Source organism: Bos javanicus, chromosome 22, assembly GCF_032452875.1.
Source record: "Bos javanicus breed banteng chromosome 22, ARS-OSU_banteng_1.0, whole genome shotgun sequence".
Lineage (NCBI taxonomy): Eukaryota > Metazoa > Chordata > Mammalia > Artiodactyla > Bovidae > Bos > Bos javanicus.
This window is the reverse complement of record NC_083889.1, coordinates 21,986,650-22,002,776: the sequence shown is the minus strand read 5'-3', so window position 1 is coordinate 22,002,776 and position 16,127 is coordinate 21,986,650. Positions and strand designations below refer to the sequence as shown.

Sequence of the window (16,127 nt, the reverse complement as noted above, 5' to 3'; positions counted from 1 at the left end):
CAAAAATAAGTCACCTTCTAATTAAGGTTATTTTTTTGCAAAATGAATTAACCATTCTTCTTTTTATTGATTTTCTTTCTTTTACTGATTTTCATCTTTGCCATAAGAATTATTTCCAGGATTCTGCCTATCTAGTTAGTAGTTCTTTTGCTGGTTCTTTATTCAGAAGAGAAGATGGAGGGGAGACAATCTTAATAAAGATGATGATTAAGAATGGTGGCACTGTTTGGAAAGAATTATGTCCTCCAAGTTCTTATGTATGAAGCCCTAACCCCTGGTACCTCAGAATGTGACTGTTTGGAAGTGGGACTTTAAGGTGATAATTACATTAAAAGTAAGCTGTTAGGATGGGCCTTCATTCAATCTGAGTGGCATTCTTGTAAGAAGAGGAGATTGGGAGAGAAGAGCCCTGCATGCACGGAGGAGAGACCTTGCAAGAACACAGACAGAAGGCTGCCATCTTTGAACCAAGGAGTGAGACCTCAAGAAAACAGACTGGTAACACCTGAATCTTGGACTTCTAGCCTCCAGAACTGTGAGAACATAAATTTTTGTTGTTTAAAAAACAAACAAACAAAACAAAAAAAATAAACAAAGAATGATAGTATTAGCAGCAACTAACTTACTGAGTCTTTACCATGAGCTAGGCATGTGTGCGTATACATTTGTTCGGTACATTTGTTCCTCATAAAAACCTTACAGTAGCTGCAATTATGATGCACATTTTACATATGTGAAAACTGAGACTTAGAAAGGTTAAGTAATTTGTCTAAAGTTACAGGTAAAGACTAGCAAAGAGAAGTTACAGAATTCCAACCCAGATCTAATTCTAGACTCCACAGTTTAAAGCACTTCCTATACCTAGTGGCAGTTAAAGCTGTCACTCTTAATCTAGTGGAAAGAAGAAGCGCTCTGAAAGTAATTCACAATCAACACTGTGCTATTTCCTTGACCTCACCAAAATAACCAGACTGAGGTTACATACCTACATCATTTACAATTAATTTGACTGAGATCCTAGAGGTGCCACTTCTCTCTGGAAAATCTTGTGGTTCCCACTCAGTTATTCTCTCTGCTATTCTCTGCTATTCTCTCTTCTGGAACACTCTCTCCAGCCCTCTGATCCTGACTAAATTAAAACTTATCCTTCAGGGTGACTAAGAAAAGTTACAGATGTGTAATATAAACTCTAAATCAACCACAAAAATTTTAAAACAAAAAGGGAAAGCTAATAAGCCAAAGAAGAGACAATAAAGTGATTAAAAAACTTAATCCAAAAAAGTTTAAAAAACAAGAGAGAGAGCAAATGGAAAAGAACGGATGAGACAAAGAGAAAAATAAATCTCAAGATGGCAAATTTAAACCCAACCATAACAATAATCATGTTAAATGTAAATGGTCTAAACAGCAAGTGAAAATGCAAAGATTATGTGAATAAATTCATTAACTCAGATGAAATGGATAAATTCCTTGAAAGACACAAACTCCCAAAGATTAATCAATAACAAACAAATAAATTCACCATATTAACAGACTAAAAAAGAAAAACCACATAAACATCTCAATAGCTTCAAAGAAACATCTGGCAAAATCCACATCCATTTCTGATAAAAACTCTCAAAAATCTAAGACTAGAAGGAAAGTTGCTCAAGCTGGTAAAGGGCAGCTTTGAAAACACTATAGCTTATATCATAGCTAATTCTGAAAAGCTGAATGTCTTTCCTCTAACATCAAAAATTAGGTAAGACTGTTGGCACTTATCACTCCTATTCAACAATATACTGGAGGTTCTAGCTAGAGAGAAATACAGCAAGAGAAAGTAATAAAAGATATCCAAATTAAAAAGGAAGAAGTAAAACTGTCTATACCCCCAATTGGTATAACCACTTATGTAGAAAATACAATAGAATCTACAAAAACATTACTAATACAAATGAGTTTAACAAGGTTACACAACACAAATATACAAAAATCAACTCTGCCATGTAACTGTATTTATTAAAAACATGTATTAGGTTAAAAGATATTTTAAAAGCATAAACTAAGATGCTTATAAAAATTTAAAGCATTTAAAATAAGCAAGCAAAATGAAATGGTAAAGTAGGCACATTTATATGTATGGCACTGGAATATTTTGGTGTTCATACTTGAAATGTGTTTTACAAGTTTCATTTGCTCCACTTATCTGTGAAGAAAAAATCTTCTGGTCCTCAATTCTTATAGAGTAAATGGATTATCAATTAAGAAAAGTGCCATATGTCAGAGACATAACTGGTGGCAACTAGAGTTTTGAACTACTGCTGTGCAAAAAGAGAGTCACCTGTTTTTCATGGAAGTCTGGTTCCCCAGCAAGAGGATTCAGATACACCTGCAGTAACAGCTTGAATCAGAGAAAAAAAAAATCTGGGACTACAGACAGATGGGTATATGAACATTTTAAACTACTCGAATGGCCTAGGGCAATGCTTTTAATTTAAAATTAAAATTAGAATTTTAAAGATAAATTTGTCTACATCTTGTTATAAAGGTAGGTGTAAAGCATAGTTTGAGTCAACTCAGTGAAATTCCATCTAAATGATTATATTAAAAATTCTAAGAAAGAAAGAAGACACACATACCTATGAACTCTCTCATACACATAATTTAAAGAGAGTCTTTTTAGGCCAGTGGTTCCCAAGCTTTGATGTATGTTATGATCACCTCAAGAGCTTTAAAATCCTGATGCCCAGGTCATAATACAGAAAAATCAAATCAGGATGAGGTGAGTGAGGAAACAGGCGTCAGTACCTTTTATAGATCCCAGATGATTCTAATGTTCAATAAAGTTTGAGAATCATTATTTTAAGGCAAAGTTTGACAATGCCTCCATTATCAAATTAATAACTTAATTTGGAGCCATTACAGGGTATTTTAAGTCTCTAACTGCCTAGACTGACTGAATTATCATAGGATGCTTCTTGGAGGAACAATCTGCGAAATGCCATCTTTGCATAGGGATAGAAAGACAGCAGTTGAAGTGCTGGAGACACTAAAAATACATGATTTAAAGAAAAAAAGGGAGAGGCGTGCTATTCAATTTCTGAACTCCTTAAAAAAGGCTACTCATGAACACTGAGTCACTTCTACTAGCCAAGAACAACTGTCTCTGACACTGACATTACAGCCCAAAGAGAAAAAGCATTCTCTGAGATTAATCTTTATTCTACAATGTACATTCTATATCCCAAGAAAGAACACTTGGGATATTTCCATTTTGACATACCACAATCTACCCTCCATCTATAATCCTTACCTTAATAGCAATAGAGAAGCCAAAAAAATATCTGGAGCCTCAAATAAATTAAGGGTGTGGTTCCAGACTTCCATGATGGAAAAGGTATACAGTCCACCCAGATTCGTGGGACAACAAAGATCTCTCAAAGGGTCACAATACAACAGATGGAATATGGTTGACAACAGACCATTTATAACCTCTGCTTCTTGAATCACTTATTGGCATGCCTGTGCCCAAACTTCTCTTTTTTCTTGCTTTGATGGAGATGTATTAATAGACATGGATGGGACATTTGGGGGTTAATGATTACAATGGACCCATACACCTGCTGTTAGAACACCAAAGCAGAGGTTAGTGACTCGACTTACTTTATGGCACATGTAGGATCCACCTTTCTTCACCCGGTCTTTCCCAGAAGGGGGGCCTTTCTGTGGATGAAAATAAGAGAACTCATTAGTTCAGATAGTACAACTGCCCTTCCAAGGTCAGAGAGAGAGAGAGTATGTGTTAATCACTCAATCTTGTATGACTTTTTGCAACACCACGGACTATAGTCTACCAGGGTCCTCTGTCCATGGGAATCCTCCAGGCAAGAATACTGGAGTGGGTAGCCATTCCCTTCTCCATCCACAGAGCATTTATTTTAATCCAGCCAGCTCTCTCATAGTTGCCTAAATGGGGCACATGCTTTTCTGTCCCTGAGTCTTGCATCTGCACCCAAGCACCTTCTCTAATGCCTTCCAAATCCTATATTCTCTGAGGTCCAGCTCAAGTTCCCACTCTTCGGTGAACTCTGTGACTATCTTAAGCAACCCAAACCCCTACAGGGTTTTCTTCCTAGATGACTAATAGGCTGCCTGGCAACATCTCTTCCATCAGCTTCTCATGCTGACAGGCAAATTTATCTTGCATTATAACTGGCCTGCAGACCTAGACTGGCAAGCCTTTTTGAGTTATGTTTTTAAAATCCTACTATGCAACACTTTATACACCCTTTCCTAGCTGAATAAATAGATATAATTTTTCTCTCCAAAAAATTTTAGGTCAGGTTTACTGAGGTATAATTTATACAAATTTATACTTCTACAACATTTAAATGCACACTTATAATGAGTTTTGAGTTTTCAAACCCAGGTCTCCTGCATTGTAGACAGACATTTTACCGTCTGAGCCACCAGGGAAGTCCTATAATCATATAACCACCATCACAATCAAGACAAAGAATGTAGTTTATCTTTTTCAAAAACATTTATATAGTGCTTATTATGAACTACTGCCTGGAAAATCCCATGGACAGAGGAGCCTGGTAGGCTACAGTCTATGGGGTCACAAAGAGTCGGACACGACTGAGCGACTTCACTTTCACTTTCACTTTATTATGAACCAAGTAGGGCTCGAAGTATTTTGCAAGTATTAACTCACATGATTTCCATAACAACTTCTGAGATTAAGCAAATGTCAGAATGAGGATTCACCCTGAGACAGCCTGGTTCCAGAGCTTAGAGACCAAGAGTATAGGAAACTGAACGGGGGCTTCCACTATAATGAGAACTGAAGTCAGAAAGAGCAAGCCAAGATGTAAGACTATTTCTTCTAAGGAGGGCTTAGGAAAAACTGCAATAGAAATGAATGCTGTAAAGTTTTAGTTGCCAGGGTCAAAAGCCTCATGATTACGTTAGCCATGCAAAGAGTATCTGAGAGCTACCAGTAAACTCCTACAAACCAGAACCACATCTGGGAAGTCTGAGAGGGATAAGAGTTTTTTGCTTTTCCTTTGTTACACAAAAACAACTAATGATACAGATGTGGAAAATTCTGAAAGCAATGGGAATACCAGACCACCTGACCTGCCTCTTGAGAAACCTATATGCAGGTCAGGAAGCAACAGTTAGAACAACAGACATGGAACAACAGACTGGTTCCAAATAGGAAAAGGAGTACATCAAGGCTGTATATTGTCACCCTGCTTATTTAACTCATATGCAGAGTACATCATGAGAAATGCTGGGCTGGAAGAAGCACAAGCTAGAATCAAGATTGCCGGGAGAAATACCAATAACCTCAGATATGCAGATGACACCACCCTTATGGCAGAAAGTGAAGAGGAACTGAAAAGCCTCTTGATGAAAGTGAAAGAGGAGAGTGGAAAAGTTGGCTTAAAGCTCAACATTCAGAAAACGAGGATCATGGCATCTAGTCCCATCACTTCATGACAAATAGATGGGGAAACAGTGGAAACAGTGACAGACTTTATTTTGGAGGGCTCTAAAATCACTGCAAATGGTGATTGCAGCCATGAAATTAAAAGACGCTTACACCTTGGAAGGAAAGTTATGACCAACCTAGATAGCATATTGAAAAGCAGAGACATTACTTTGCCAACAAAGGTCCATCTAGTCAAGGCTATGGTTTTTCCAGTGGTCATGTATGCATGTAAGAGTTGGACTGTGAAGAAAGCTGAGCACCAAAGAATTGATGCTTTTGAACTGTGGTGTTGGAGAAGACTCTTGAGAGTCCCTTGGACTGCAAGGAGGTCCAACCAGTCCATCCTAAAGGAGATCAGTCCTGGGTGTTCATTGGAAGGACTGATGTTAAAGCTGAAACTTCAGTACTTTGGCCACCTCATGCAAGAGTTGACTCATTGGAAAAGACTCTGATGCTGGGAGGGATTGGGGGCAGGAGGAGAAGGGGATGACAAAGGATGAGATGGCTGGATGGCATCACCGACTCGATGGACCTGAGTCTGGGTGAACTCTGGGAGTTGGTGATGGACAGGGAGGCCTGGCGTGCTGCAATTCATGGGGTCGCAAAGAGTCGGATACAAATGAGTGACTGAACTGAACTGAACAGTGCTTCTTATTTCAGTTTTCTTTTTTCTTTCAAAGTGTGAGTTGCTCAGACGTGTTCAACTCTTTTCATTCTCATGGACTGTAGCCCTCTGCCTATGGGATTCTCTAGGCAAGAGTACAGGAGTGGGTATGCCATTCCCTTCTCCAGGGGATCTTCTCAACCCAGGGACTGAAACCAGGTCTCCTGCATTGCAGGCGGATTCTTTACTGTGTGAGCCAACATGAAATCTGAGTTTTCCTTTTCCTTGTCAAAGGCCCAGATCTAAGTGGCAGAACCTAAAAGAACCATGTTTTCTTCAAGCATAGTTAACACACTGACTGGAAAACAGTATGTTACTGTTTTCCAAGAAAACAACTTGTGAGCAGAACTTCATGTTTTCTTCAAAGCATTTTCATGTACTTAAAAACTGTCAAAGACCAAGCCACTGGCTATCCTTCATTCCACTGCAAGGCCCAAGTTATTTCCATACCCTTAACTGCTTTATGTTACACTGTTAAACTTATTGATTACAAATGGGCAAGTTATAAATGAGAAGAACTACATCTGAAAATAATGATTTCATACCACAGCATCCTTTCCAGGACTATCTGGAATCTGACAGCCATTACAACAGAATCTGCTTGGTGCGTTTATTATTGTATAAAAGTAGCATAATCACCCAGAATTCACCAAAGCAGAGATGAAAGCATTTATAACTGTGCTGTTATCCCACAGAATGGCCACTCTCTCCTACATTAAATTTCTTCCTTGGGGATTCTTGCATTGCACTGCTTCAGGTGGTTCTCTGCATGCTGGGTTATGATGTACCAAATGGCAGTCTAAATTCTGATTAAAGTTGCTCACAGTATATGCTGGCATGCAAGATTCAATTATTTTGTCAAGTTAGATCCAAGAACAAGAAGGAGCTGATTTGCTAACAGGAAGGAGCGAGAACAAAATAGTTCCCTCTCATCACCATCTCATATGAACTGAATCTTCAATCAATAAAAATGACGTTCAACAAAGTGACACACAAGTCCTAATGAGAGTCACCCCAGGCTGATAAGACCACAGAGGTTAATACAGTCCTCTAGGTAACTGCTCAGCTGATCCTTATAAATAAAACTATTTTTGCCAGAAAACATGATGCAGGATTACAGGATTAGCTACATCTGTTTGAAATGCTTACCACTTTGCAAAACAAACAAAAAAACAGAAAAATTACTAGCAGTGCGTAATGAGTTGAATAGTGCCCCCTCCCTCAAGTTCATGGTCACCCAAAGCCTCAGCATATGACCAAATTTGGAAATAGGGAGCGTGCACATTTGTAAATTTTGTGTTAGTTAAGGTGAGGTCATATTGGATTATGGTGAGCTCTAAATCCAGCGACTGGTGTTCTTGTAACAGGAGGAAAGGACGCAGAGAAGGTCATGTGAAGATGGAGGCAGAGACTGGGCTGATGTAGCTACAAGCCAAAGAATGCCAAGGGCTCTGGGGAACTGCCAGAAGCTAGGAAGAGACAAGGGAGGATTCCAGAGACTGAAGGGAATATGGCCCTGTCAGAACCTTGGTCTCAGACTTCTAGCTGCCAAAATTGTGAGAGAATAAACTTTTGTTTTTTCAAGCCACCAAGTTTGTGGTAATCTGTTATAGCAGCCCTAGGAAACTAATATAAGGGGGAAATGCCTCCATTTCTTTTTGCTGAAGAAAGGATCAATAAATCAAAATTAACATCATCTCTCACAGTAAAGTCTGTTGTTGTTCAGTTGCCAAGTAGTGTCTGATTCTTTCTCAACCCCTGGACTCTCAACCCCTGTAGCCCACCAGGCTCCTCTGTCCATGGAATTCTCCAGGAAAGAATACTGGAGTGGGCTGTCATTTCCTTCTCCAAGGAATTGTCCCAGACCAGGGATCGAACCTGGGTCTCCTGCACTGAAGGTGGATTTCTTACCACTGAGTCACCAGGGAAGTAGGTTAAAACAACTTAAAGGAGCTACAGACTGTAGTGTCTGAATACCTCACCTTTCTGCCTATATACCTGGTAAGAAGAGAGGCTGCTGTGCCCAAATGACCTCGACCACCAGTATTCAAGAATCAAAGTAAAAATACACACTGAACACAGAGATTTTGCTCAGAAACAGAAAAGAATCCATGTGAAAGCTGATGATGGTGTTGAGTTCTTCTATATCTTTGCTGATTTTTCTATCTAGTTATACTACCAATCGCTGAAAAACAAGCATTATCATCTAGACTTAAAACTGCAGGTTAGCCTATTCTTCCTTTCAATTTTATCAGTTCTTGCTTCATAGGTTTCAGGTCTTTTCTGGGGCATGCATATTTAGCATTATTACATCCTCTTGGTAGATTGATCGTTTTATCATTAAACAATGCCCTTCCCTGACTCTGGTAATTTTGCTTTGAAGTCTACTCTATACAACATTAAAACAGCTATTCCTGCTGTTTTCTGATTAATGTTTACATAAAACATCTTTTCGCATCATTTTGTTTTCAATCTATTATATCATTGTTTGAAGTGAGTTTTTTGTAGAACTGTATCTAGTTAGGTTATGTTTTTTAATCCACATTGCCAATGTGCCTTTTAATATTTAGACCATTGTGCTTTCAATGAAATTCCTGATATTTTAGGACTTAAGACAGACATTTTGTTGTTGCTTTTGTCTGTTCTCTACTTTTTGTTTTCTTTTTTCTGCATTCCTGTGGCAGAAAGATTTCTCTAAAGAAATTCATTTTTATTCATTTACAATGCTTAATTACAGTTTGACATATATATTTAATATATGTATATTCATTAAACATATAACTTAAATATATATTATATAGTACATATTACAAGTATTAAATATATATAATGCTTAATTTATACATATATAAAACTGATAAGATATAAAATATTAGTCTACTGGTATTATTTTACCAATTCCAGTGAAGTACAGAAAATTTACCTCCCTTTATATCTCTTTAGCTTCCCCTGTTTATAACTACATTAAATAATTCTTCCAAACATATTTAGAAACACATCAACATCATAATTTCTGCTTCAACTATCAAACAAAACTTGGAAATCTTGAGAGGACAGCCTACTATATGTACCCATATTTTTCCTACTATGTTCTTTCTCCCATCCTGATGTTCAAAGGTTCTTTCTTGAATCATTTCCTTTCTGTTTAGGGAACTTCCTTTAGACATTCATTTAGGATAGGTCTGCTGATGACAGATTCTGTAGTTTTCCTTCATTTGAAAATGTCTTGATTTTCTCTTATTCCTAAAAGACATTTCATTAGATAAAGGATTCTGGGTTGGCAGTTTTCAGTTCCAGAAAAACATCTATTTCTGCTTTATTGACTATGCCAAAGCCTTTGACTGTGTGCATCACAATAAACTGTGGAAAATTCTGAAAGAGATGGGAATAGCAGACCACCTGACCTGCCTCTTGAGAAACCTATATGCAGGTCAGGAAGCAACAGTTAGAACAACAGACATGGAACAACAGACTGGTTCCAAATAGGAAAAGGAATACGTCAAGGCTGTATATTGTCACCATGCTTATTTAATTTATATGCAAAATACATCATGAGAAATGCTGGGCTAAAAGAAGCACAAGCTGGAATCAAGATTGCCGGGAGAAATCTCAATAACCTCAGATATGCAGATGACATCACCCTTATGGCAGAAAGTGAAGAGGAACTAAAAAGCCTCTTGATGGAAGTGAAAGAAGAGAGTGAAAAAGTTGGCTTAAAGCTCAACATTCAGAAAATGAAGATTACGGCATCCAGTCCCATCACTTCATGGGAAATAGATGGGGAAACAGTGGAAACAGTGTCAGACTTTATTTTGGGGGGCTCCAAAATCACTGCAGATGGTCACTGCAGCCATGAAATTAAAAGACGCTTACACCTTGGAAGGAAAGTTATGACCAACCTAGATATCATATTCAAAAGCAGAGACATTACTTTGCCAACAAAGGTCTGTCTAGTCAAGGCTATGGTTTTTCCAATGGTCGTGTATGGATGTGAGAGTTGGACTGTGAAGAAAGCTGAGCGCCGAAGAATTGATGCTTTTGAACTGGGGTGTTGGAGAAGACTCTTGAGAGTCCCTTGGACTGCAAGGAGGTCCAACCAGTCCATTCTAAAGGAGATCAGCCCTGAGTGTTCTTTGGAAGGAATGATGCTAAAGCTGCAACTCCAGTACTTTGGCAACCTCATGCGAAGAGTTGACTCATTGGAAAACACTCTGATGCTGGGAGGGCTTGGGGGCAGGAGGAAAAGGCAACAAAAGAGGATTAGATGGCTGGATGGCATCACCAACTCGATGGATGTGAGTCTGGGTGAACTCTGGGAGTTGGTGATGGACAGGGAGGCCTGGCGTGCTGCAATTCATGGGGTTGCAAAGAGTCAGACACGACTGAGCAACTGAAGTGAACTGAACTGAACTGAATACATAAAAAATATCATGTCCATAAGGAATATGGGGGCCTTCCTGGTGGCTCTGGGGTAAAGAATCTGCCTGCAGTGCAGGAGACCCGAGTTCGATTCCTGGGTCATGAAGATCCCCTGGAGCAGGGCGTGGCAACCCACTCCAGTATTCTTGCCCGGAGAATCCCATGGACAGAGAAGACTGGTGGGCTGCAGTCCATTGCATCGCAAAGAGTCAGACACAATGAAGCAACTTAGCATAAGGAATACAGGGGGAAAGTATTGCGTCACTTCTTCTGCCCTTTATTAGGATTTCTGACGAGAAACCCATACAGTGTCATTCACACTGGCTTATCCCCTACAGGTTAAGTGTTGATTTTCTTTGGCTTTTTTAAGATTTTCTGTCTCTGGTTTTCAGACATTTAATTATGGTATGTCTTGGTATGGATTTCTTCAGGATGATCCTATTTAATGTTCACTTAGCCTCTTGACTACAGATTTAAGTCTCCTCCCAAATTTGTGAAGTTTTCAGCCATTATTTCTTTGGGTAACCTTTCACCCCATGCTCTTTCCCCTATCCTCTGGGACTCCCAAGACAAAATTTTAGATGATCTTTTTTAACAATCACAAAGTTCCCTGAGACACCATTTATTCATTTTGTATTTTCTCTCCAATATTTATATTGAATAATTTGTTTTTGTTTCCAGTTCACTGATTTCTTTTCCCCTCTGTCCCTTTCATTCTGCTGCTGAACCCATTCACAAAGCTTCTATTTTGGTTATTCTGTTTTTCAGTTCTAAAATTTGCTTTTAGTTCCCATTTATATTTTCTATTTCCTTTCTGAAGTTTCTATTCTCTTTTTTCATTTGTTTCAAACATGTTAGTATCTATTGACTGTCTTTCTTTCATCTAGTTTGGTATCTCCCCTGTTCTTGGTATGACAATTCATTATTCAGTTGAAACCTGGCTAATGTTTATATGTTACATGACTCTGGCTCTTTTTTTCAAAATTATTGTACTACTGAGTTTCATTTTACTGTTTTAAGTTATTTATTTTTTTGTGTTTGGCTGTGCTGGGTCTTCACTGCTTTGTATGGGCTTCCACTCATTGCGGTGGCTTCTCCTGTTGTGGAGCACTGGGCTCTAGGCGCACAGGTTTCAGCAGTTGTGGCTTGCATGCTCTAGAGTGTGGGCTCAGTGGCTGTGGCACACAGGTTTAGTTGCTTTGTGGCATGTGGGATTCTCCTGGACCAGAGATCAAATACACGTCCCTTGCACTGGCAAGAAGATTCTTATCCACTGTGTCACCAGGAAGTCCCTCTGGCTCTTACTCAAACATTCTGTTTCAGTTGGCTTTCTTTGGCACCACGCTGACAGGAAAAGGGAGAGAGCCATCTCATTACCGCCAGGTGTAAGCAGAAGTCCGGGCTCCCCACTCAGTCTCCACTATCACCTCAGAAGGGACACTCTTCACTTACTGCTGGAGGAGGTGAGAGTTTGCTCCCCATACAACATCCACTTGCAGCATGGGGAGGGTCGGTCTCATTACTGCCAGCCAAGGATGAAAGGCCTGGCACTACCTGGCCTTCTCTGACACCATCCTGACAGGTAGGTTATGGCACCTCAACCAGCCTGATGAGGGTGCATGAGGTCCCTCTTGGCCTGTGCAGGCACAGAAGAACAGTTGTTTTTCTATGGTGCCACATGGAGTAGGGTGGTTTAGTAAGTCTTTAACTAGAAGTCTACTGTGTTTTTAGACTGTTTCCTACTTGCTCCTTTGGCTGGAGAGAGTAGGCTTTTCTCGAGACTTGGTTTACACCTCTTGGCATCTGGAGGTTGGTGGTTTCTTCAGCTCCAAGTCTTGGATATATGGGGCAAAAAGAAAAATCTATGGAATTCACCACCATGTCATTCCTAGGGTCCAAGGTCTGCAGTTACTCTGCCGTCTTTACACCTTTCAGGGACTTTTTATGCTCCTTTTCTAGATAGGGTCCAGAGTTTTAATCATATTTAGTAGGAAGAACAGGAAATCTATGTCTACTCCGTTTTCCTAGAACCAAAGTCAGACTTCCTTCACATTCATTTTTTAAAGGATAGTTTTGCTAGATATAGAAGTCTTAAGTTTGTTTCTTTTTCCCCAGCCTCTTGACTATATCACTCTACCATTTTCTGAATTCTATGGTTTCTGATGAGAAAACAGTCACTAATCACACTATTGTTGGCCTGTATGTGATAAGGTACTTCTATCTTGCTGTTTTCAATATTTTGTCTTTCAGCACTGTGACTATGACATGTCTAGGTATATTTCTCATTTATGTTTATCCTGGTTGAAGTTCACACTAAAGTTCTTGGATCTGTAGATAATTTTCATCAAGTTTGGTATTTAGGTAATTTGGCAAAAATGGTTTATCCCTTTCTTGCTCCCATCTCCACCTGGGACTCCTATTATACATGTGTTAAAATCATGTTCAAATGTTTGATACCGTCACACAGGCCTCTGATGATCAGTCCCAATTTTTTTTTCCCTCTCTGTTGTTTGGTTTAGAAATTTTCTTTTGACTTACCTTCAAGGTCACTGATTGAGGCATCCTACCATTTCTAATCTGCTACATGTTAACTCTTCATTTCATATTATATTTTCAATTCTAGAAATTTCACATGGTTCTTCTTTTTTCTTTTCTATTTGTCTGTTGTGAGTCTCTGTTTATTGATTCACATAGTATTTTCTACCAATTCTTGAATATATTTTCTCTTAGTCCTTTAAATATAATAGCTGCTTTTAAGCCTTTGTTAAATCCAATATCTGTGCTTACTCAGTTTCTACTTAATCTTTTTCCCTGGTATTGATCAGTTTCCTGTTTGCATATTTATTGCTTTTTAGGTGAAAACTAAACATTTCGATTACTTAATACACATACACATACACATATGTAGTGAAAATATTATTTGACTTTGCACTACTCTCTGTTCCCCTTTCCTGGTACAAATGACATCACAAACACCCAAGGAGAAAACTGAAATTCACTATCTTCAATTTGACAATGACAGCTGGCCTGTATTTAATAACATTTGTGAGAAGACCTAGCAATTTGGTGAATATCTTAAACACTAAATACTGTTTTCATCTGCAGATTTGATACTGCCTCAGATCAACCAATGATAATAATATCTTTGAAAAAGCAATGGACACCCAGTAAAGGATGAAATTAAGACAAAGTCAGGCCTATTTCTCAAAGTCTTCCTCCATTTCACTACATTCTACCCATCTGCTCAAGCAAGAATCATGAGGAGTAATTCTTGATTCCTCCCTCTCCCTCAACCCCACATCCAGCTGGTCTGAGCTCTTCCTCCAAAGCTGATCTCAAATGGATGGCAGCTATCATCTCCATAGTAACCACCCTGCTCCAAACCACCTGCTCCATGTTCCACCTGGACTATTACAACTGTCTCCTAAGAGGTCTTGCAACTTCCAAAATGGTACCCAATAGGAGCACAATGATATCTGTTAAATAAATAGAAACTATGCCACTGTGAGAGAAGCTAGACAAAAAAAAAAATAGGTACACACTGTACATTCATCTAGAACTCTAAAACATACAAAATACAAATTAATCTACTATGACAGAAAGCAGATCAGCAATTGCTCAAGTATTAGAGGCAGAAAGGGCAAAGTGGAGCCATTACCAAGGGCATAAGAAAATTTTGGGGTGATGGTTGTGTTCACTACCTATACTATGGTGGTTTCATGGATACATGTGTATATATATTTATTTTTTGATCAGTATATACAGTTATACTCAGGTGGTACAGCAGTAAAGAATCCACCTGCCAATACAGGAGCTACAAGAGACAAAGGTTCGATCCTTGGGTCAAAAAGATCCCCTGGAGAAGGATATGGCAACCCACTCCAGTATACATGCTGGGAAAATTCCATGGACAGAAGGGCCTGGCAGGCTATAGTTCATGGGACTGCAAAGAGTCAGACATGACTGTGCATGGCACACACACATATAATTATTTATATATATAAACTGGTCAAACTGTACACTTTAAAAATGTACAATTTATGCAAATTATATCACATTAAAGCTATTTTAATGAAAATAAACAAATTTTTAAATGATGGTATTTTAAATAAACTATCAGATATGAAATTGATTTCAAATAATCCAGGGGAGAAGGAGAGCAGGCATGAGTGGACAGAAATACAGATGAAATTAAATTAGCCATGAGCTGATAATTATTAAGTCTGGGTATGAAGGACATGGGGATTTAATACACCACTCTCTCAGCTTCTGCATGTTTGAAATTTTCTATAATAAGAACAATTTTTAAGTTAAATGACAGAAAGCATACACCAGAATAAGCTAAAAGAAGAAAAACTTTCAGAGCCCCCAAATGTTAGGAGTCCAAAGTTTCCTCAGAAGTTTATTTACAGGGGGTTTGGAGTTTAAAAGGACAGGTTTCATTCTCCACCTTCTGATCCTGAGAAGCATGCATCGTGCCTTGAAAGCTAAGTCATCCTCGCCCTGACTGGCTAAAAGCTGTGCTCTCTGCACACCTGACTTCTCATCAAGCCTTTAAGCTATCTTATCATCCAGGTTTCCATAGGCTTAATTTTGGCATTCTTAAGTTCAGGATTAAAGAAAAATGATCTTATTGCCGATTTGAAGCACTTCATGCATGTTAAAGCAACACCCTTGTTAAATCACCCAGTACTAAGCAATAGGCAGCTCAGAAACACACCAACAGGAGCAGTTTTTTTAACCTTTTTCTTCTAGCATCTGCTTGTGTGTCTCCTAAAAGGAATTTCTTTCCAATCACCTCAACTATTTTTCAAGAAACGAACTCTGGGACTTCCCTAGTGGTCCAGCAGGTAAGAGTAGCCTTGCAATGCAGGGGACGTGGGTTCCATCCCTGGTTGGGGGACTAAGATCTCACAAGCTGCAGGACAGCTAAGCCCACGTGCAGCAACTAGAGCGCCTGTGTGCAGCAACTAAAGAGCCTGCAGGATGCAAGGAAGATCCCACAGGCTTCAACTAAGACCTGATGCAGTCAAATACACAAATACTTTTTAAAAAGGAACTCTGCCTACATTTGCTTAGAGCATACTACCATAATATCTCTTCACTCATTTGATGCTCAGAAAAGCCTTGGGAAGCAGAAAGTATCATGATCTCCATTTCAGGGATGAAGAACAGTGAAGCTCAGAGAGATGGAATAAATGGACAGATCCAGCTCACACAGGTAGCAAGTGACAAAGCCAGAAGTCGAGGTTCATCCCACCCCTGTGCTTGTTCAGTTTGACTCTTCCAGACTAGCTGCACCTCTGACCAAGGCACATTTGTGAAAAACAAAGTAAAAAAAAAAAACCCAAAATTCACTTCAGTTACCTGATGTCAAATGTGACAAGGGATTTTAAGAGTGGGTGGCTGAAACCAGTACTTCAAATAAAACTGTTTCAGTTATGTGTAATTTTATTCAACCCCCAGCACAAGGACCAACTTAAGGGACTGCAATTAGCTTTAGATGCTGCATGAGGAGAGGAAAAGGAGGGTGACACCCGGAGAAAGGTCAAAGAAAGGAAACTA

General features: G+C 39.0%; 1 protein-coding gene across 2 annotated transcripts in view; it reads right to left on the bottom strand.

The window, feature by feature from the left end:
- Positions 1-16,127, bottom strand: part of SUMF1 (sulfatase modifying factor 1) — a 93,906-nt gene that overhangs the window by 11,657 nt on the left and 66,122 nt on the right. For both annotated transcript variants that reach the window (XM_061396364.1, XM_061396363.1), the window contains one exon: positions 3,643-3,702. In XM_061396364.1, coding sequence (XP_061252348.1) covers positions 3,643-3,702 — 60 coding nt within the window. The remainder of the gene's footprint in view (positions 1-3,642; positions 3,703-16,127) is intronic.